Below are 22,902 nucleotides of genomic sequence, written 5' to 3'. Positions count from 1 at the left end.
TAACACAAGATCACTGTCACAAATAAGCACTCCAAGTGAGCACCACTCTGACAAACAATATTGACCCTGAAAAGATCCTATTTAGGACAGTCCACCACAGACTTACATGAAGAATTTGAAAGTTGAAAATTGTCTTTTGAAAAGTGGATTACCGCTCAGTGATAGCTCAATAAAATAAATGGGCTCTCAGGGGGAGAGTGCAATGGCTGAACTACCCACTGAACTGGACTAATGCTGCCATCATCTCTTCCATGGCAATTCTGTCCTCCAGGGGCACCAATGAATGACCCACACAGTCACGTTTAAGCCGCTATAATTTTACCCTAGCCTAGTTTACTACAGAGCACTAGCTTAACCTGAAAACAATGCTGCTTCTGAGAAACGGTTCAGGATGGAGGAAAAACATGAAGTTTGATCTCTGAACTGCGAGTCTTTTAGTAGGCAGTGGTAACAGGGAGAATAAAGGATCATTGTTGAGGTCCTTCTAAACCATAACCCAAAAATGGAACCTGCCCACTGTACTTTAATTAATCTAAAATTGTCTGTTCACTGGTTATTGCAACTTCAGAATTAACATAATTTTGTCATTTACTGTTGTGCTTCATCTTTTCACCATTTTCATTATGTATTTGATCAAGCATGATGATACTATGTAGGATGCACAGCTTGTGCACCCTATGTGATCATCAGTGAGTTTATTCATGCAACAAATTTGTCAAAAACATAATTTAGCCTATTGAATTTGAACCAACAACAAGTGAGCAGGGAAGGTGGCGTTGGGACCACTCGTGCGGTGTGTTATTCAGTGGACTTTACAGGGATACAACAAAGACACAAAACACAGAGAAGACTTTATGGTTTAGATTTCCACTCAGCTGTCATGCGGTCATCTTCAAAATACATATTTGCCAAGCGCCTGCGCTAGTCCACGTGACGTCACACCCAGCATGGCTGTCAAGGTGACTCCGTTAATATTTCTTTATTTTTGAATAAGTTTGGTGCGATTTACGTTGCTAATTTTTAGTTCATGTGAACAACTACTCTTTATTGATGCGGACGTACTCGTTAAAACTTGTTTTTTAATTCAATTGTGCCGTCCAGGTTGAGCATCTTTAAACCGGCACATCGCTTTCGGTAGCCTCAAGAGTAATTATTAACTTGTTGCAATGTATCTGTGAACTTGACAGTTATTTCTCGGTTGACAATTTAGGTACTCTAATGTAGACTATATATGTTCCGTGTTGGTAGAATAGTCAGGTCCATGACAAGAGCGATTCCTGCCTAGCGGATGTATACTAAACTGCCTTACATCCGAAACAGACTTTGACAGTGCAGAAAATAATGAATGCCTCAAGACAGTAGATTTAGCTTTGATTTGTGCTGAACTTCGATGTAAATCGGGTACATCCCTTTGTATCGTTAGGCCTACATACGCTTTGCAAACCTTGCATCTGTATCATCAGGTACAAGAAACCAAAAGAGCCGACCCCCAAGAGCTAAAGAATGTATTTCTTAAGGTAAGTTTCCTTAACTTATTGTGCATTGCATTATTTGGATTATGTATTATGTTTGCAATTGCAGACTAACACGCTATTCATAAAAACAAATTGTGAATGACATTGACAGTGTAATTCAAGTGTAAACCAGTTTATTACTAACCATAACCTTGAATAACATTGGATGAGAACTTTGTTTTGCCATGATACAGTTGAAACACCTACACTTATTCTTTTTTTTATTAATCTTTCGCACACTCAAACGTTACAAATTACACGTACACACATGACACACACACACACAAACTGGTAGATTCACACACAGACTCACATTTACACACCAGATAGTCTACTGAATTTTGTGTGCTGGTTTTTGGTAGGCTACATAGAGGTGAGGTCACACACATACTAATTCTGGATCTCCTTCAACAAGGAATCTATCCCTGCTCACTGTCTTTGAGGGTGGAGTGACATTTGTATGGATCTTTAGATATCCAGAAGTCCCAAGTCATTTGGCCTATGTATGTCAGTATGCTTGCATGCTTTCAGAGGCACACATCATCATCATTGCTACATCCCTCTACTCCTGTTCTTGGCTATTGTTTGGAGAAGAAACATAAGACAAACAATAGTTTATAAAGCGATGGACTCGACCAGAGCTAGGGCAGTTTTTAGGTCTTCAAATGTGCACACAACATTTAATTACTTAACCTGAAGGCAACTTGAAGAGGGATATCAATCATAGAAATGTTTGCCCTTGCAATTACTTGTCTTAAATACATTATATGGTGGAGGCGTTAATTAATAAATGTAAGTGCCATTTTGACCAACCTGCCTAATTTGATTAAGAACAACTTGAGACCACTGTGAAGGTGAATGGACATTTAATTATTTTGTGGTAAAATGAGTTCATAAATTGGTTGGAATTAATACTTTCGCTTAAAACATTAACTCAAGAGTGTGCAGTGAATTGTCGTCTCAAATGCACTCTCTTGAAAAGTCTAATCTAACCCCACCCCCACCCTCCAGCCTGCCTGCCTGCCATCTCTCTCTCTCTCTCTCTCTCTCTCTCTCTCTCTCTCTCTCTCTCTCTCTCTCTCTCTCTCTCTCTCTCTCTCTCTCTCTCTCTCTCACATTCTTTCACTCTTACTCTCTCACTTTCTTACTCTCTTTATTTCTCTCTCTTTCTCTTTCACTCTTACTCTCTCTTTCTGTCTCACTCACTCTCACACTCTCTCACTCTCTCACTCACTCTCTCTCTCACTTTCTGTCTTCTCTGTCTTTCACTATCTGTCCCCATGTTTCCTCTTTTCCTTGCCCTCTCTCCCATTGCCTGCCTGAACTTGGCTGGAAACGCAGAGCATGGCCTTTATGTTGCTGGTTCATGTAGCTTGACCAGAGCTATCTCCGTTCCAGCTTGTAACCCAACCCGTTCCAGACTCTAAAAATGACCTTTTGGTATTTGATGAGTGGTTCGTTTTAGTACCACAGTGCAGTGGCTGTGTGTTTTGTGACAGGGGCCTGTGCATTGAGTACATGCAAGAGTTTCAGTTCCACGGTTATGTTTGGAAGACCACTGTCTCTGGTGTACAAAGACATACTGTGCCCAAAGAAGTATCCTGCTTTAAAGCAACATACTTATTTATAAACGTGATCAGGGTAACCCGCAGAGACACTTGTGGTGCTCACATAAAACATCTGTAACATTTGAAAGCATATTGATAGCAAGTAGTTACATTTTGTCCCTCTGAGTTATCCTTGAATCTCCTAGCAATGGATACAATTGAACAGAATACAACAAATTGTTCTGGAACTCTGGTTCTTTTAGTCGATCATTGACTGAAAGTCTAAAAGCATAGGACTTAAATAAATCTAAAGTACACCAAGTGACTCAAAAATCAATTTAATTGACATTCATACAGAGACTGACACACTGTTTCAGAACAAAAGCTTTATTGTCGCAAGAAGAAGAGAGTGCATCAGAGAGAGAGAGAGCAGTGATACAAAGTAGAATCTGTTGATTTTATTCCAAAGCACCCATCAACTGGTTTCTACCGCACATTTCTATTGTGCTCTCTATCCAGATCCTTACCTGGGAATCACACAGTTGCTGTATGATGTGAAATAAACAAATACTATTTTGTAGTGCAGTATTCTATACCATCTAATTGGAAGCTGTTGGGAAATTGCAGAGCTTTTGTGTCATTTTAGGCCGGTTTTATTGATTTTATTATAATTCTTAAAGCGCATCTGTGTATCTGTCCTAGTTGTCAATAGAACAGGAACATGTTTTTCTCCCCTGCAGTATGCCAGCGTGGTGGACGAGGGGGAACATTACATGACCCCCAAGGACTTTGTGCAGAATTTCCTGGGTCTGCACACTCAGCCACACCACAACCCCAAGACCGTGCAGCTGATCGCCGGGGTCGCTGACACCACCAAAGACGGGTGGGTCTGCAGTTGTGGGGACCTCGTGAAGAAACATCCGTAGCACAAGATGCTCATGATTGACATCGATGATGTTTACACTGTGATTGGCTATATAGGTGCTGTAATACGCGTGTCACTGATTATAATTGACCTCCTAAGATCTCTGTGAGATGTGTATGAGATGTGTGTGCATGTTATCAATGAAGTAATGCACTTTGTAAAGACATACCCCTTTTCCCCGACTTTCTTTCCTGTCCAAACAGGTTGATATCTTTCCAGGAGTTTCTGGCCTTTGAGTCTGTTCTGTGTGTACCGGATGCCTTGTTCATAGTCGCCTTTCAGCTGTTCGACAAAAGTGGAACAGGAGACATCTCGTTTGGTCAGTACATCACGTCAGTTTACGCTCACGATGTTAGAACCACCTCGAAACACCGGGGGCCGGTAGGGGCTGTAGGATATCAGTGTTGTTGTTGAAAAGGTGTGTCATTGTCAACGGCTGTGTGTGTGTGTGTGTGTGTGTGTGTGTGTGTAGCCCCCGCCCACGCCCTCAGTGTGCGTTCAGAAAGAGCAGGAGTGTGTTTCTCCACGGCAGGCCTCGGAACCCCACGGTGGTCGGCTGTCGCCACGGTCTCAGAGCAGAATAGCGAGCAAGCGGTGGGGAACAGCCTGTTCTAACCCACGCCACCAATAGAGAGGAGGAGATGAATCCAGCATGTGGCTAACCAAGACGGCCCAGGCTCACAAAAGGCCTGCAGCAGGTTTCTTTGTGTTGAACGGGGGCACCATAAAGACATCAGAAAATGAAGGCAGGGCTCAGACAGAGAATGTCCTGAATCTGTTTAGAACCGTCACAGTGTACAGCCAAGGGGATTGTCAACAGGTCTATTCATCCCACGGCGCATATCGACTGGTTTTCTCCACTTAGTGTTTTCTTTAGAAATGAGATAAGAGAAAGATTAAATTTGGTGGTTGTTTTCTTCCTTCAGTCTCCCTGATATATCCCTCTCTGCTCTCCTTTTCACACCAGAGAACGCGCGTGATATTTTCAGCCAGACGACAGTGCACCATCACATCCCCTTTAACTGGGACTGCGAGTTCATCAGGCTACACTTCGGCCATGACAGGAAAAAACAACTCAGCTACCTGGAGTTCACCCAGTTCCTGCAGGTGCGTGCGTCCTCCGTGCAGTCGGAGCCCAAACATACAATGAAAAGTCATTACAATAATAATGTAACATACTCCTTTAGCTGTCGCTCATATCCTCAACAACATACAGGAGGGATTTCAACCTGTAACCTCTTGATCCGCAGTCAAAGGCTCGACCACTAAGCTACCAACAATCATTTTTGTGAAGGTTATTTTTGTGTGTGTTGTGGTTGCCGGTCGATTTTCAGTAAGCAGGATGAATACAAGGTAGTAAAAGAGCTTGTGTAAAGTCTAAAAGTTTGATTCTTTAACATGAGAAATAGTCCTTTGGTAAGAGCTTACACGGGAGCCATGCAGAGAGCAGCGAATCAGGAAGTCACTGGTTTGGAATGGTGTCTTGTGGGTAACTGAGGAGTTGGGTGGTCTGAGAGTGGAAGGCTCTCGAGGTGGTTCCTCAGAGGTATGGAATCCTTCATACCAAAGTGTGGTTTATCATGGTTGACTAGGCCTTCCCAACAGTAAAGGCCCCTGTTACTAGAGCTGCCATTGAACGTCATGGCATCATCTTCAACGGAGAGACTTAGGGTCGTTACAAAGGAAACCAGCCACAAAATCTACTGTTCAGTATGGATTTGACAAAGCTACTGGAACTGCTACAGGAGAGTAGGTGAAACTCAAACAGCATTAGTCCTGCCACCTTGTGGAAGCAGCATTGTTCCTGTAAAAGCCCAGCTGCACTTGCAGATGTATTGTTATTGTGTACAAAGAATTCACTGGCATGGAATAGCACCTGTAGCAAAAACCGTTATACTGTACCATTATATTTTTCAATACGGTCGGTTTATATACAGTATTTTTGTGTATAGATTGTAGTCTAGAAATCTAGTTTATCAGAGCATCTGTGTCAGTACTGTACTAGATGACTCTGTCCTCTGGCATGCTGGGTTCTTTAGATGAGAGTTATCGTCTGTCTGGTAGTATGTGATCAGCTTTGACAGCGGTCATAGGTTAGTCTCCCCTCCTCCCTCTCTGATTGCATGGCTGTCCCATTGAATACCCCCCCCCCACGTCCCCTCCCCACCACCCCTCCTCCCCCCTCCCCTCCCCTCCCCACCACCCCCACCTCCCCTCCCCACCACCCCCACCTCCCACTCCACCTCCGGACACACCTGCCACCAGGCCTGGTCCGGGATAAGAATCCTCGGGACATGGTTCTCATTAGCCACTCACCGCAGAGACGGCGGTGATTACAAGAGCCGTGGACTAACACTGTCACGTCTGATGCCGGGCCATGCCTTCAGCGCTGTCCAACACTCACATCCCCATCCTTCTTACCCTCCTCTTCCATTCCATCCACGTGATTACCCACTCGTAACGCGATGCGTCTCTCGACGTTTGCCTTTTTCCCCTCGTTTCCCCTGCGTGAGCGGTGTGGGCCTTCTCTCTCGCCGTAGGAGCTGCAGCTGGAGCACGCCCGCCAGGCCTTCGCCCGCAACGACAAGAACAAGAGCGGCGCCATCTCCGCCCTGGATTTCAGTGACATCATGGCCACCATCAGACACCACATGCTCACTCCGTTTGTGGAGGAGAACCTGGTTTCTGTGAGTCGGAGACAGATCGGGGTGGGGGGGTGGGGGGGGACTATGGGGAGGTCTGTCTAGGACAGGTTGTGCATGTTACTGTTGTGTTTAGCATTCTTAAAAAAAATATATATATATTTTTTTTTTGTAAATTATTATTTTAAAAAAAATTGGGGGGGGGGGTGGCAGTTCTGCCTTTATTATTTTTATGATAGACATAGTGTGTTTAGAGAGCACAGGATATGTGGGGAGAGAGAGGGGATGACATGCGGTTAAGGGCCTGGGCCGGATTCGAACCTCGGCCTACATGGTGCGCATCAATCCAGTGAGCCACCGGGCCTCATCGATGACATCAGTCGGGACATGAGAGGCCAGTGTTCAGAGCGGTGTGTGTGTGTTTCCCCTCCAGGCCGCCGGGGGCAGCACCTCTCACATGGTCAGCTTCTCCTACTTCAACGCCTTCAACTCTCTGCTCAACAACATGGAGCTGATCCGCAAGATCTACAGCACGCTGGCCGGCTCCTACAAGGACACGCTTGTCACGAAAGGTACAAGCCCGTCGGCAGGGCTAAAACAAGGACGTGCACTCTGTCATTTCTGATCCGGTGTGAGACATGAGGCTGTGCCATCATAAGTTTCACCTTTCTTGGCAGCACGGGGGTCAGAAAACACAGGAAAGGTTTAACCCTAGCTCTAAGTAAATAAGGTAAATACCTACTGTGACGTACGGTCATTAGTTAAGGCCTTTCCCCCTGCATAGTATTTGTTCGGTCCTTCATCTCTGCTGTCCACCCATCTCCATGGTTCCCCTTCCTGTAGCTGACACCTCCTCGACCGTCCAGCCTTCCTGTAACCCAGTCACCCCATAACCTCCCCCACCACGAGCCCCCCCGCACACACACCAAACGACCCACCGGAGCGAAGGACTAACCTAACTGTTTCTCCTCATCCTTCCTGTCACACAGAGGAGTTCATTCAAGCCGCCAACAGGTTTGGCCAGATCACTCCCATGGAGATCGACATTCTGTACCAGCTGTCTGGACTCCACTCTCACTCTGGGTGAGGAGGGCGTGCAAGCCGCAGGGACACATCAGATCATTACAGATCATTATTTGTTTACTATGCACGCTTGCATGATTCCAGAGTATTGGCTTTGTAACAGTCCCGCACATTTATTCAATAAACTGGTAGTGGTAGGTAAAGTTCAGTATTCAGTATGGACGAATCTGTGAATGGAATAACAATGTTACAGCCATTTTTATTGGATGTAAAGTCCTTCTTATTGCCCATTCCATTTAACAACAGTGGCTCCACGGGTTGATTTAGGAGAGAAACACACAGCGTGACTGCAGACTTTACGAGACGTTTGGCCAGTGGGGAATATTTGCTCCTAACTGGGGTTCGGTAACAAAACCCTTGTGTTTACTGCGGAACTCGAGGGCATCTCTCCAGCTTTGTTTGTCTGTTGTTTATACAAGCATGTATAAAAGCTGCAATAACTCCCAAGTTATAAGGCAGTTAAAGGCCTATGGAAAATCTTACATCACCTGCGTGTGAGGGATGCAGGGCTCGGTTTTCCTGGCGTAACGCCGCTGTTCTCCCCCGCTGTGCCCCTCAGACGGCTCAACCTGGGCGACATCGAGAGGATAGCTCCTCTGGAGGAGGGCTCCATGCCCTATCACCTGGCGGAGAGCCAGAGACAGGTAACCGTGATGTCACTTCCTCTTCCCTCCCTGTGTTTCGTTTTTTGGGGGGCTTTTCACCTGATGCATTTCCTGTTTCCTTTCCTGTTTCATCAGGAGATAACAGCGAGCCGGAGAGTGTTCGCCGTCTGAATTAGCAGAGTGCCCATGTTTCTTGCCTCGTGTGAAGTGCATTACTAAAACTCTAGGATAAAAGTCCCCCAATTATCGGCATAAAAGAGGAATGGATTGTTACGATGTTCCCCCCTCTCTGAATAGCAGTCCCATTTCATTCAGTGGGAGACGTATACATCAGACGCAATCACACATCTGAGGGACTAATAGAAGGCTTTTATCAGTGTGGGTCTTCAGGAGCGAGCCCATGTGAGGAGCCCTCGGAGAGGTCTGTTTGGAGGGTGGGGAGGGGGGGAGGGTGGGGGTGGGGGGGAGGAAGGGTGGAGAGAGACTGAGTTAGCTCGTGCCAGTTCCTCTGGTGACACATAGCTCAGTCCTGCAGGCTGCGGCCAGGCCTCCGGGCCCCCAGGGGCCCCTGGACATCCCGCTCACAGTCCTGGAACGTGATCTCAGGGACCAGGGAGAGACACAAACCCATTCCCGGGGCTGCCCTCCGTGGAAACAGGGTAATTCAGACCCTTTGATCACGGCCTCGATCTCGTTAGCGCTCTGCCCTGCAGAGGAAGCAGCTGGATGGCGGGGGCGGGGGGTGGGGGGCGGGGTGTGGGGGGCGGGGGTGGGGGTGGGGGCGGGGGGATCTGGTCTGGGACAGGTTCCTAACTACACCCTAAGAGGACACCCACACTCTGTCTGAGGCTCCGTCAGCCAGTGTTAGAAGTCACAGGCGATGCTTATCGGCACATGGGAAGTGCTTGCAGCGTTACTCTGTTCCTTAGTAACAACTGTGGGGCTCTACTTCCCACATAAAAAAGGAACAATCGCCAGATCAAATAGATAACTGTAAATTAGGCTTTGTAGTACAAGTAAAAGAAAACCTTTAGCCTTTCACAGGCTTTATTTTAATCAACGGTTGGAAAACTGTTTTCATCTTTGGCCAGACAGCCATATCCCAGAGCCAGTGATGGTGACATACAATACTGGCTTATATGAATTAGATTTAAACCATGAGATGTCGACATTCCATAGCTCTCCCCCTTTGTTGAGAGCTCCGTAGCATTATTCTTTCCTCAATGTATCTGGTTCGCCACAGTTTAATAGTCGCTCGATTCATTCGTGGTGTTCTGATCCCCCGTCTTTCTCCAGATTCATTTGACCATTTGTGTTGTGTCGTCCCCCCCCTCCCCCCCTCCCCCCCCCCCTCCCCTCCACAGCACACTCACGGAGAAGGCTCTCGTCCCGTCTGGCTCCAGGCTGCAGAGTCTGCCTACAGGTTCGGTCTGGGCGCCTTGGCTGGAGGTGAGTGACATGTCTGGGGCCGAGCCCCTGGGTCGGGGAGGGGGTAACCCTAGCCGGCCAGCCTGGCTCGCTGGGGCCCCGGGGCCGCTCATTGTGCCGCGGGGAGAGAGGGGTCGGGATGTGAGGCTCCGCATTGTGCTGCCGTTCCTCTGGTGGCTCCAGGCTGTCTTCGGAGCCAGAGCTTTGGAATGACACAAATCTTCCGGAACCGCACTCTGGAATCTCTGTGTAATTACACTGGAAGGAACTGATACAAGGAGCCTCTGACATAACAGGCACCGAGATAGTCTTGACTCAATGTGTGTGTGCGCGCGTATGTGCGTGCGATTGTCTGTGTGTGTGTGTGTGTGTGTGCCTCTGTGTCTGTCTGTCTCTCCGTATGTCTGACGATTTGTCTGTCTGCCTGTTTGTATGCGTGCGCGTGTGTGTGTGTGTGTGTGTGTGTGATTTTGCAGCCAGCATCCCCCATTCTACGGCGACCCACCTGTCTTTATTGGCCCCAGAGTCTATTCTTCTGCATCTCAGGAGGGTGATCAGTCCTGAATGACCAGTGGACAGCAGAGGGTTAGAGAGCCATTGTGGAGAAGGGGGGGGAAAAAGCGGCTGCCTCTTTATGGTGATAATGAGACCTGTCTCACCCAGCCAGCGCTCTGGGTCCAGAAAGCTCTCTGCATGTTTCAGAGAGGGAGTCATTACGTAGCTCTTTGATGTTCGACAGGACATGACATGCCCGGGTCTCTGAGAGCTGCAGTTAAGACAACCTGCAGAAGCTCTGTGCAGTCAGCCCCGACTCACTCCTCGCTGCAGCCTGCGCACACTTCCTATCTGGTCCGTCTGGGCCTAATGACTGTTTTCAGCGGGGTACCTGCACACATCTCGCATACATTTCTTTCCTCACACATGCTTAAAGAGACAGTGTATGAAATTCAGCGGTGACGTCACTTGAAGACCTTGTAGAAACAATGACGGTGATGTTACAGATGCGGCGTGTTTCTGAGATCTTAGATCTTAGATTAGCTGTGACTGTGCCGACTGTGACCAGACTGTAACCAGACTGTGCCCAGACTGTGCCCAGACTGTGCCCAGACTGTGCCCAGACTGTGACCAGACTGTGCCCAGACTGTGCCCAGACTGTGCCGACTGTGACCAGACTGTAACCAGACTGTGACCAGACTGTGCCCAGACTGTGCCGACTGTGACCAGACTGTGATCAGACTGTGACCACTGATGTTGTTGCTGAGTTGTTGACTGATGTGTGTGTGTGGTGTGTGTGTGTGTTGTGTGTGTGTTGTGTGTGTGTGTGCGTGTGTGTGCGTGTGTGTGCGTGTGTGTGGTGCGTGTCCCTGCGGCGTGTGTCCCATAGCGACCGGAGCGACGGCCGTGTACCCCATCGACCTGGTGAAGACACGCATGCAGAACCAGCGTTCCACCAGCTCCTTCGTGGGAGAGCTCATGTACAAGAACAGCTTCGACTGCGCCAAGAAGGTGCTGAGATACGAGGGCTTCTTCGGCTTCTACAGAGGTAACGCTCGCCTCCTCTCTCCCCGTAACGCTTCTTCAAATCAAATCTTGTTTTAATAGCCCTTTCTGCAAGCAATACCACAGAGGGCTTCACATATGCCCGTAGAACTGCCCCTCAACCACCCTAAGCCTTCAAGGAAGACAGGGAAAAACTCCCAGTAAAACACACTGAGAAATAATGGAAGAAACCTTGAGAGGCGCAGTTCAGTGAGGGCTCCCCTCTTCCACAGACGGTTGGTGACAGAGAGGCGCAGACCAGAGTCTAAACACAGTCATGTATCAAGAGTAGTGAAGAAAAACATGCAAATGGGACACACACAACCAGAGATATCCAGAGTTACAACTCCAAGTCAGTTTAGGCAGTTTACTGGCGAGTTCCTGGGAAACTCCTTTAGGCAAGGGAGCAGTGTTTTGTGTGCTAATATCAGCGGCATGGGCTGCTAATTGATACCAGAATTGCCCTCGCTGCGGCGTGGTGAATAGGAGCTCACGGGATCGTGTTGTCAGGAGCCGTCCCAGAGGAGGACACAGACAGAGCTCGTGTAGTAGCCCTTGTCCAGGACAGGCTTCCCAGTGCGGTCGTAAACACCGCTGAAGGCTCAGCGATCACAGGGCCCTCGCGACGCAGCCCTCTCACACGACGGAAGCCTAGACTGCCATCTACTGCCGCCTCGCTCACTGCAGCTCTTTGTCTGTGCTTCCCTGGCTCTCCCCCCCCTCCTTCCTCCCTCCCTCCCTCCCTCCTCCCTCCTCCTCTCTATCTCCACCGACCGCGCCGACGAGATCGACAGAGAGACAGACGCGCTCGGCCGCTCTCTGGCCGCTCACCAGCAGCAGTCAGTCAGCAGCTCCTTCAGAAGTCGATCTGGCCTCGCTGACAGACGGGAGGGTGAAACGGTACAGGGGTTATCACCGTTGTAGCACGCCCCCCCCCCCCCCCCTCGGCCCCCGACACGGCCACACAGCTCTCTCTGTTCCTCCGCCTCGGTGTGATCAGGCCACAACAAGGCCGATCCCATACACACTGGCAGGGTCATATTTTCAGGGTTTTGTTTCCCCTTCAATGGCAGCATTGTAGTTTGGCGCATCAGATGTATCAGGGCCCGTATCTGTAAATATTTATGGGTTTATCTTACCCGTACAAGAATCATGCAGATGACATTGTGGTGACTGTCAATGGATGGATTCATCTGGCGTCAGGGATTCTTTCTCCTCTGTCAGGTCATCTAAATGGTCTCCATGAATAATATTTTGCAGGTCTCCTACCACAGCTCATTGGTGTCGCCCCGGAGAAAGCTATCAAACTCACGGCAAGTCATTCCAGTATTTACCTCAGACTATGCACACTATGTATGGTAAACATCATGGCACCGTAGCATGCATAGGGATGCACTTTCCAAACGCAAGACAAGCCTGCACTCATAGATCGGTCTTGTTCTTGTTTTCCTTTTTTTCTTTTTATCTTTCTTTGGTATCTGATTCTTTTCTTTCCAGATGAATGACTTTGTAAGAGACAAGTTCACAGGGGAGGATAACACCATCCCGTTGTTTGCGGAGGTGCTAGCTGGTGCAACTGTAAGTATCGTTTGGGTCTGGTGATATCGTTGTTCCTTAAGAGAAGAGAAGAAGGCTGGAAAGGCTGTGGAGTCTCATGCAAAGCAGACAGTTAGTTGGCAGCTGCTATATTGAATCGCTTAAATCTAATTGATTTTGATGTTGGGGGAAATGAATCAAGATTTTTGTTTAAACAAAAGATATATGTAGGTTTTCTTTTTTACTTATGACAATTGTTTTGTCTGAGTGCGAATAGCAAACACAGATTTTGAGCCAAGAGACATTAACATTTTTGTGGTCCCAATGTAAACTCATTCCTTCTGACTGAAATGTAATTAGAATTACATGCTTTTCATTTCCAATTCAAATGCCCGATATTGAATAATTGCATTTTTTCAGTGAGTGACTGCATGAAATAATTCCCATTTCCCACTTGTGTATGGACGTCCTAAGTGGGTGGCCTGGATAGAGAGGTGCTCTGTGGTCCCTGAACCTTCTAATTGGGGACCATTTGAGGAATGATGGCCGCCAAAAAAAGAGACTTATTTTTACCACAGCTAATTTGCCACGCTGTAACATTTGGGGAGTTCCTTGGCGGATTAAAGTGGTAATTCCCTCGCTCTGTCTCTCCGGTGAGGGAGGGGTGTTGAAGTGAATCAGCCAGGCCGGAGTGGACAGCCTGCAGGTTGCCTGTGGAAGGCCAGGGTCTGTGGGGTCGCGACCCCTGTCAGGATGTAATTGGAGGAAGAAGCCCTGCAGGGCCCTGGATGGAGCCGGCTCTGGCTCGGTGTGATTGAGTTTGACAGCATCCCATACCTGAGGCCTGGCCCGCCACGGCCCCACTGACAGCACAGGCTCCACACTCCAGCACAACAACAAACATCCACTTTGTAACTTTCAATAGTAAACCTCTTAGTTCCCACAAAGTACCGCGGGAGATGCACATCTTGAATCCTTTGCTTGAGCGGAGCACCTTCTTATGATTCTTAGGACTTGCACTCATTTCCAGCTCCTCTCCTACGTGCACATGGTCTCCCCATGTTAAGTGCTTACACATTCTCAAGGCCAGATGTCCAGCCGGTGAGACGAGCTGTAACGTTATACCTTACGACTGAGAGGAGAGCCTGGGAAGATAAAAGAGAAGACCGCGGAGGAGACCAACGCATAAATCTCCACAGCAGCGGATATCCCCCTTCCACTTTGGACTCAAAAGACGAAATGTGCCAGAGCTTTTTTTAGGCCGGGGCTCGGATGTTTACAGACAGGACCTGCCCTGTGTGTCACCACGCAGAACATCCCGGGGCCTGATTAGATTTAGGGAGGGTGATAAATGTTCCCGAGTCAGGGAGGGCTGTGCCCCGAGGGCTCCCAGCCCGGGTCTGGGTGATTCAGCGCTCTCCCCAGGGAACGGGCCTGAATTGGGGAAGTGTGCTGGGCGAGGCCGGGCTGGGCCGCTCACCCCTCCACAGGAGGTGCCTGGGGGCGGATGGGGGCAGAGGGCTGGTGTCGGGGTCAAGCCCTTCCAACCATGAGCCAGGTTTTCTCCTGGCCCCCCAGGCCTGGTCCTATCCTGACCCCACGGGTGCCTCTCTCAATGCCTGCCCTGTGTCTCCCTCCGTCAAGACCGCTCTCTCACAGCCTGACATGAGGCGGAGGGGGAATGAGAAGTGTCTTTTGTGCGTCAGTTTACCAAGCTAATTAAAAAATGCTTACGGGGGTGAAATGCTTGCACCTCCTCAGTCCTCATCATCTCCACGGGGTGACCTCTTGGATGTTTTAAGAGATAACTCATCCTTCGCAGCACACAGGGAACACAAGCACTAAGATACGTCTACCACGGCAATGTGAATGACTCATTTGTCGGCGAGAGATTTTCCAAGTCTGCGTTTCACGTATGCGAGTGTTCGAAAACACTCGGAATAGCCTGGCTATTAATCAGCCTGTAATCTAGTCATGCTGATATGCGACAGCTTCCTCCTGCTCCAGTATTGACTCAGCCGGTATGTTCTGCTGTGTCCTAAAGGCCGGAGGCTCCCAGGTGATCTTCACCAACCCTCTGGAGATCGTGAAGATCCGCCTGCAGGTGGCTGGAGAGATCACCACGGGCCCCAGGGTCAGCGCCCTCAACGTGGTGCGAGATCTGGGTTTCTTCGGCCTCTACAAGGTGGGTCGTCTTCTCTGCACCGGCTGCATGGGTACGTCACGCACACGTTAAAAACCCTGGTGGAATGGGCCTTTTCACGAGCCGCTCCTAAACTTTGGAACTCACGACCTGTTCCCATCAGAAGTGCTCCTTTGCTTGGCCATTTGAAGAATTCGCTTAAAATCTACCTCTTTAATTGGGGTTTTAACTGTTACTTTAATTGTGTCTGTTCTTCTGTATTTTATGTTTTATGAGTGAAACTTTACATTTTTACTGTACTGTAGCGCTTTGATTGCAAGAAAGGCACATTATACATAATAATAATGATCACCCCACCGACAGTGGAGGAAGTGTCTGGACTGACTGCAGGGTGAACAATGCCCGAATGCTCAACTCAAAGATAGAAATGAAACACGTTTTTGCTGTAAATCAATACAGGCTTTACAGAAGCTGTAAGACTTATGTAAGACGTATTCCTCACGTGAAAGGTCGAATTTAGAACGCTCCGTATGCGGCAAGACGACTGCACATTTAGAACTGACTGACTGGGTTATATCATGTCCCTCCGAAACGGTGTTTAACATGCAAAAGGTTACGCTGCCCAACCGACAGCAAATTAGGGAGGGATTATGTCTTACCAGTGTTCCCTTCCAAGTTATTGTGGGTTTACTTACATCTAGACTCATGCATGCTCCGTATTTTAATGAGTAGCAGACAGCGTGGAGCTTGTAAAAAGACCAGCTTCCTCTGGTGGTTTTAGGCCGGTAGACCATGAGCCCATGTTAATACTGTCTCGCTGTGTGTGAGGGTGTGGGCTGAGTGCAGAGCTCTCAGGGGGCCTGGTGGTGCAGCTCTATCTGGGGGCCCTCTGGCTCATACTCTGACCACCAAACTCAGAGGGGGCCTGGTGGTGCAGCTCTGCCCGGAGGCCTTCTGGCTCCTGCTCTGACCACCAAGCTCAGAGGGGGCCTGGTGGTGCAGCTCTGCCCGGGGGCTCTCTGACTCCTAGTCTGACCACCAGAGTCCATCTCAACCACCGCCTAAACCCTTGCCTTCTTGGGTTTACGAGAGGAAAATGTTCCAGCTGGATGCTGTTGAAGAACATGAGTGACTTGGATGCAATGCAATTTTAGACGGCAGAATACCACATCCATCTGTATAATATCTAGGCTACAATCTACTCTCACTTTGTCCAAGAACACTTGAAGGGGAAAAGTACTGGAAACATTTTCAAAATCGAAATAAATGGGAGTGTACCTAAATCTTAAAATATCAGTATCGTTAAAGATCAGCTTTCTCACAGGTGTTGTTATATGCTGGTTATACTGTGTAAAGCAGTGGTCGTGAACCCTGGTCGTCAGGGACCCTCTGTCCTGCACGTTTTAGATGTTTCCCTGCTCCAACACTCCTGATTCAAACGGCTCGTTACCGAGCTCTGCAGAAGCCTGGTAATGACCATCCATTAGCCTCAGGAGTGTTGGAGCAGGGAAACATCTAGAATACGCAGGACGGGGGGGTCCCTGAGGACCCGGGTGGAGAACCAGCGGTGTAAAGGATCCCTTCGTGTGCACGTCTACAGGGGGCCAAGGCTTGCTTCCTGCGGGACGTCCCCTTCTCAGCCATCTACTTCCCGGTGTACGCCCACACCAAGACCTACCTGGCGGACGAGGAGGGCAGGCTGGGAGCGCTGCAGCTGCTCACTGCCGGGGCCATCGCAGGTACCACACCTCCACACCCCCACACCCCCAGCACCTCCACACCTCCACACCCCCAGCACCTCCACACCTCCACACCCCCAGCACCTCCACACCTCCACACCCCCAGCACCTCCACACCCCCACACCTCCGCACCCCCACACCCCCACACCTCCGCACCTCCACACCCCCACACCCCCAGCACCTCCGCACCTCCACACCTCCACACCTCCACACTCCCACACCTCCACACCCCCACACCCCCAGCACCTCCACACCCCCAGCACCTCCACACCTCCACACCCCCACACCCCCAGCACCTCCACACCCCCAGCACCTCCACACCTCCACACTCCCACACCTCCACACCCCCACACCCCCAGCACCCCCACACCCCCAGCACCTCCACACCCCCAGCACCTCCACACCTCCACACTCCCACACCTCCACACCCCCAGCACCTCCACACCCCCAGCACCTCCGCACCCCCAGCACCTCCGCACCTCCACACCTCCACACCCCCAGCACCTCCACACCCCCACACCCCCAGCACCTCCACACCCCCACACCTCCACACCCCCAGCACATCCACACCTCCACACCCCAGCACCTCCACACCTCCACACCCCCACACCCCCAGCACATCCACACCCCCAGCACCTCCACACCCCCAGCACCTCCACACCCCCAGCACCTCCACACCTCCACACCCCCACACCCCCAGCACATCCACACCCCCACACCTCCACACCCCCAGCACCTCCACACCCCCAGCACCTCCGCACCCCCACACCCCCACACCTCCACACCCCCAGCACCTCCACACCCCCAGCACCTCCACACCCCCACACCCCCAGCACATCCACACCCCCACACCCCCAGCACATCCACACCCCCACACCTCCACACCCCCAGCACCTCCACACCCCCAGCACCTCCACACCCCCACACCCCCACACCTCCACACCCCCAGCACCTCCACACCCCCACACCCCCAGCACCTCCGCACCTCCACACCCCCACACCCCCAGCACCTCCACACCCCCAGCACCTCCACACCTCCACACCCCCACACCCCCACACCCCCAGCACCTCCACACCCCCAGCACCTCCACACCTCCACACCTCCACACCCCCACACCCCCAGCACCTCCGCACCCCCAGCACCTCCGCACCTCCACACCCCCAGCACCTCCACACCCCCAGCACCTCCACACCCCCAGCACCTCCACACCCCCACACCCCCAGCACCTCCACACCTCCACACCCCCACACCCCCAGCACCCCCACACCCCCAGCACCTCCACACCCCCAGCACCTCCACACCCCCAGCACATCCACACCCCCAGCACATCCACACCCCCAGCACCTCCACACCCCCAGCACCTCCACACCCCCACACCCCCAGCACCTCCACACCCCCAGCAGCTCCACACCTCCAGCACCTCCACACCCCCACACCCCCAGCACATCCACACCCCCAGCACATCCACACCCCCAGCACCTCCACACCCCCAGCACCTCCACACCCCCACACCCCCAGCACCTCCACACCCCCAGCAGCTCCACACCTCCAGCACCTCCACACCCCCACACCCCCAGCACATCCACACCCCCAGCACCTCCACACCCCCACACCTCCACACCCCCAGCACCTCCACACCTCCAGCACCTCCACACCCCCAGCACCCCCAGCACCCCCAGCACCTCCACACCTCCAGCACCTCCACACCCCCAGCACCTCCACACCCCCAGCACCTCCACACCTCCACACCCCCACACCCCCAGCACCTCCACACCTCCACACCCCCACACCCCCAGCAGCTCCACACCCCCAGCACCTCCACACCTCCACACCCCCACACCCCCACACCCCCAGCACCTCCACACCCCCAGCACCTCCACACCCCCAGCACCTCCACACCCCCAGCACCTCCACACCTCCAGCACCTCCGCACCCCCAGCACCTCCACACCCCCAGCACCTCCACACCCCCAGCACCTCCACACCCCCAGCACCTCCACACCTCCACACCTCCAGCACCTCCACACCCCCAGCACCTCCACACCCCCAGCACCTCCACACCCCCAGCACCTCCACACCTCCACACCCCCAGCAGCTCCACACCCCCAGCACCTCCACACCCCCACGCTCTGACACCAGCCGCTCAAGATCAGGGGAGGTCAGGGACACGTTGGTCCTGCATTCCTGATCTCCAAACCGCATCATATTAACCGCCTATATCTCTGGAAAGCCGAGATATTTTGACCCTTATTATGCGTGTCAAATACCCACCCTTGAAGTAGCTCAGACCTTACTTGATACCCTGTTGATACCGTGTTTTTTTCCAAGAATGTGATACTACTTCTGCATAGTGAAACGGGGCCTCATTACGTTGGTTTTGAAATCCTTCGTAAGGTATTCCAGCGGCTTCTCTGGTGACCCCTGCTGATGTCATCAAGACCAGACTGCAGGTGGCGGCCCGCGCCGGCCAGACCTCGTACAACGGAGTCATCGACTGCTTCAGGAAGATCCTGCAGGAGGAGGGGTACCGGGCGCTTTGGAAGGGAGCAGGAGGTAAACACCGCACACACACACACACACACAGATCCTCACACACACACACAGATCCTCACACACACACACAGATCCTCACACACACACACAGATCCTCACACACACACACAGATCCTCACACACACACACAGATCCTCACACACACACACAGATCCTCACACACACACACAGATCCTCACACACACACACACAGATCCTCACACACACACACAGATCCTCACACACACACACAGATCCTCACACACACACACAGATCCTCACACACACACACACACAGATCCTCACACACACACACACACAGATCCTCACACACACACACACACAGATCCTCACACACACACACAGATCCTCACACACACACACAGATCCTCACACACACAGATCCTCACACACACACACAGATCCTCACACACACACACAGATCCTCACACACACACACAGATCCTCACACACACACACAGATCCTCACACACACACACAGATCCTCACACACACACACAGATCCTCACACACACACACAGATCCTCACACACACACACAGATCCTCACACACACACACAGATCCTCACACACACACACAGATCCTCACACACACACACAGATCCTCACACACACACACAGATCCTCACACACACACACAGATCCTCACACACACACACAGATCCTCACACACACACACAGATCCTCACACACACACACAGATCCTCACACACACACACAGATCCTCACACACACACACAGATCCTCACACACACACAGATCCTCACACACACACACAGATCCTCACACACACACACAGATCCTCACACACACACACAGATCCTCACACACACACACAGATCCTCACACACACACACAGATCCTCACACACACACACAGATCCTCACACACACACACACAGATCCTCACACACACACACAGATCCTCACACACACACACAGATCCTCACACACACACACAGATCCTCACACACACACACAGATCCTCACACACACACACAGATCCTCACACACACACACACACACACACGCCACACACACACACACACACACACACGCCACACACGCCACACACACACACACGCACACACACACACACACGCCACACACACACACACACACACACACACACGCCACACACACACACACACACACGCCACACACACACACACACACGCGCACACACACACACACGCCACACACACGCCACACACACACACACACACACACGCACACGCACACGCACACGCACACACACACACACACACGCCACACACACACACACACACGCACACACACACACACGCACAAACAGGCTCCTCAAAATGAGCGGTTTCATGACTGGGAAATGAGGCACGCCGTCGCTTGCATAATTGCTCTCTCGAAGCTATCAAAGAAATGTGAAATCCCACATTGTAATTTCTTCCTCCCTCCTCCCAGCTCGTGTCTGCAGGTCCTCTCCACAGTTTGGCGTAACCCTGGTGACCTATGAACTCTTGCAGAGATGGTTCTATATCGACTTCGGGGGACAGTAAGTACATGTGACGAGTGGTCACGGCCTGCCTGAGTCATTACCTTCCTGGCGTGATCTCTTAATTGTGCTCCTCCGTGTCTCTCGTCTCCAGCCGGCCTTCAGGCTCCGAGCCCACTCCCGGCTCCAGGATCTCAGACCTGCCTCCGCTGAGCGCAGACCACCCGGGAGGCTACCGGCTGGCCGCCGCCACCTTTGCCGGCGTGGAGAACAAGTTCGGCCTGCACCTGCCCAAGTTTAAGTCCTCTGGAGTGGTGGCAATCAGCCCAGCTGTGCCCAAAGAGGAGCCCGCCCCCGCGGCCTCGTAGACAGACTGCTCCTCGTGGCTCCTCACGGCTCCGTAGCCCGCCTGCTCCTGGAGTTGGGCTCCCGAGAATATCTCCCTAACTTTCCTCCCTTTTTAAAACGGTTTGGTTCACATGGAACCTGGGCTTCATTCATATGCATTTGAGCAGCTCTTACCTTGAATGGTGCATGAACAGGGCTTTTAGGATATATATTTTTTTCTCCTTTGCATAGCTTGCACAATGTTACTGTACATATTGTACTTCTCTGTGGAGAGACATTATGGCATTGAAAGGGGAAACCTTACAGCATTTCTTCCAAGTCAAGCATATATATATGCGTGTGCGGGTGGGTGGACAATCATATATAAAGAAACTTGAATGGTTGTACAGATGTTTTCAAAGTATTCTATTTTGAAATCATGACAAGGGTCTTGAAATAATTTAAATGTATTTATTGTATTTTGTTGAAATAAATCATCAAAAAGGGTTTCATAGTGTGTGAAAAGTACATTCCAAGATTTATGAAACTGTGTGGTTAGACCGTCAACAAGAAGTCGGACACAAAAAAGGCATTAGTTTAGATTGGACATCCAGTAAAGAGACACTACAGTATGTGATTTACTCAGCAGATATCATACCCCCTCCAAAACGGAATCATAAACTCAGGCATCAGAAGCACTTCATCACAAACTCAATGTCAACCAGATGGGTGACATCTTCCGTGACAAATGTCACTTTTCAGAGGAATACATAGCAATTGTACAAAGAAAGACATTCAGATTGAGAACTTACCTCGGTTTATAATTTACAAACAAGGGGGCATTTGGCATTCGTCTAGTCTAAAAGGATTGTGGTGGAGGGTGAGAGGTCTCCATCCTGTGTGGAGCAGACGTGACAGGCTCCATATCTCCAGCAGATGAGGAGGAGGAGCGAGGACACGAGTCCTGACCTCAGGTACATGACCTCAGGTACATGACCTCACCCATGAAGATCACCCATCCTCTGAGACTGGATGGCCACCAGTATGGATACAGACATGTGACACATGCATGTTAACATTTCTACCTTTAAGGCTTCTGGTTCGAGACTACTGAAGAAAGGAGAACAGCTCATTTGTATTGCTGAGGATGGCTTTGCCACTTGTGTCTGAGGTTGATAGCCCTATTACTTATCCTATCCTAGAGCAGGGCTTAATCAGCCAACACAAAAGGCAGGAGTATCATAGTGTGTTTAAATCTTAACCAGAAGGTCTTCAAATAACAAGGCCCCTCCTGAGCCCTGAACTCCATCAAGTATTTTCCTCCAGTCTGAACGAAGCTGCATCGCCGGCGGTAACAGGCCTCTCCCCGGTCCCCCCGCTGGCGTTGCCGCGGCGACCGGCTCAGGCGGCGAGCCGCTGGGCAGCGAGCTCCTCGGCGTCGTCGCGGTTCTCATTGATCTCCGCCAGCGTTCGCACGAAGCGCGTCCACTCGTCGCTCCGGGGAACGGCGATCTGCTGGAGGGGGCGAGAGGAGGAGGGCAAGGTTGTCGAGTCATCATCCATCTCCGGGGCCAAGAGATTACAGGCTGCCCGGGGGAGGAGAGCTGCTCCCTGGACCCCGAGCCTGGCCGTCCTGACACACACACACACACACATCCACACACACACACACACACACACACATCCACACACACACACACACACACCCCCACACACACACACATCCACACACACACACACACATCCACACACACATCCACACACATCCACACACACATCCACACACACCCACACACACCCCCCCACACACACACACATCCACACACACCCATACACACCCCCCCCCACAC

The 22,902-nt window shown here is 51.1% G+C and overlaps 2 protein-coding genes across 11 annotated transcripts in view; one reads left to right on the top strand and one right to left on the bottom strand.

The window, feature by feature from the left end:
- Positions 1 to 814: 814 nt before the first annotated feature.
- Positions 815 to 21,559, top strand: LOC134017815 (electrogenic aspartate/glutamate antiporter SLC25A12, mitochondrial-like). 2 transcript variants are annotated; one of them, XM_062457868.1, is made up of 18 exons: positions 815 to 959; positions 1,464 to 1,517; positions 3,802 to 3,944; positions 4,190 to 4,305; positions 4,954 to 5,093; positions 6,527 to 6,673; positions 7,062 to 7,200; positions 7,618 to 7,711; positions 8,271 to 8,355; positions 9,681 to 9,765; positions 11,129 to 11,287; positions 12,544 to 12,596; positions 12,781 to 12,861; positions 14,864 to 15,004; positions 16,563 to 16,701; positions 19,097 to 19,255; positions 20,695 to 20,785; positions 20,880 to 21,559. In XM_062457868.1, the coding sequence occupies exons 1-18, from the start codon at positions 948 to 950 to the stop codon at positions 21,091 to 21,093; spliced, it is 2,052 nt and encodes a 683-aa protein (XP_062313852.1). In that variant the 5' UTR covers positions 815 to 947; the 3' UTR covers positions 21,094 to 21,559. The 2 variants fall into 2 exon arrangements, with proteins under 2 accessions (XP_062313852.1, XP_062313853.1); XM_062457869.1 differs by lacking the exon at positions 815 to 959 and adding an exon at positions 1,011 to 1,134.
- Positions 21,510 to 22,902, bottom strand: part of dync1i2a (dynein, cytoplasmic 1, intermediate chain 2a) — a 26,173-nt gene continuing 24,780 nt past the window's right edge. For all 9 annotated transcript variants that reach the window (XM_062457870.1, XM_062457873.1, XM_062457874.1 and 6 more), the window contains one exon: positions 21,510 to 22,567. In XM_062457870.1, coding sequence (XP_062313854.1) covers positions 22,454 to 22,567 — 114 coding nt within the window. In that variant the 3' untranslated portion in view covers positions 21,510 to 22,453. The remainder of the gene's footprint in view (positions 22,568 to 22,902) is intronic.

The sequence above is a fragment of the Osmerus eperlanus genome, chromosome 3, assembly GCF_963692335.1.
Source record: "Osmerus eperlanus chromosome 3, fOsmEpe2.1, whole genome shotgun sequence".
Taxonomy (NCBI): Eukaryota; Metazoa; Chordata; class Actinopteri; order Osmeriformes; family Osmeridae; genus Osmerus; species Osmerus eperlanus.
Note: the sequence above shows the minus strand (reverse complement) of the source record. Positions and strands in the feature narration are given on the sequence as shown.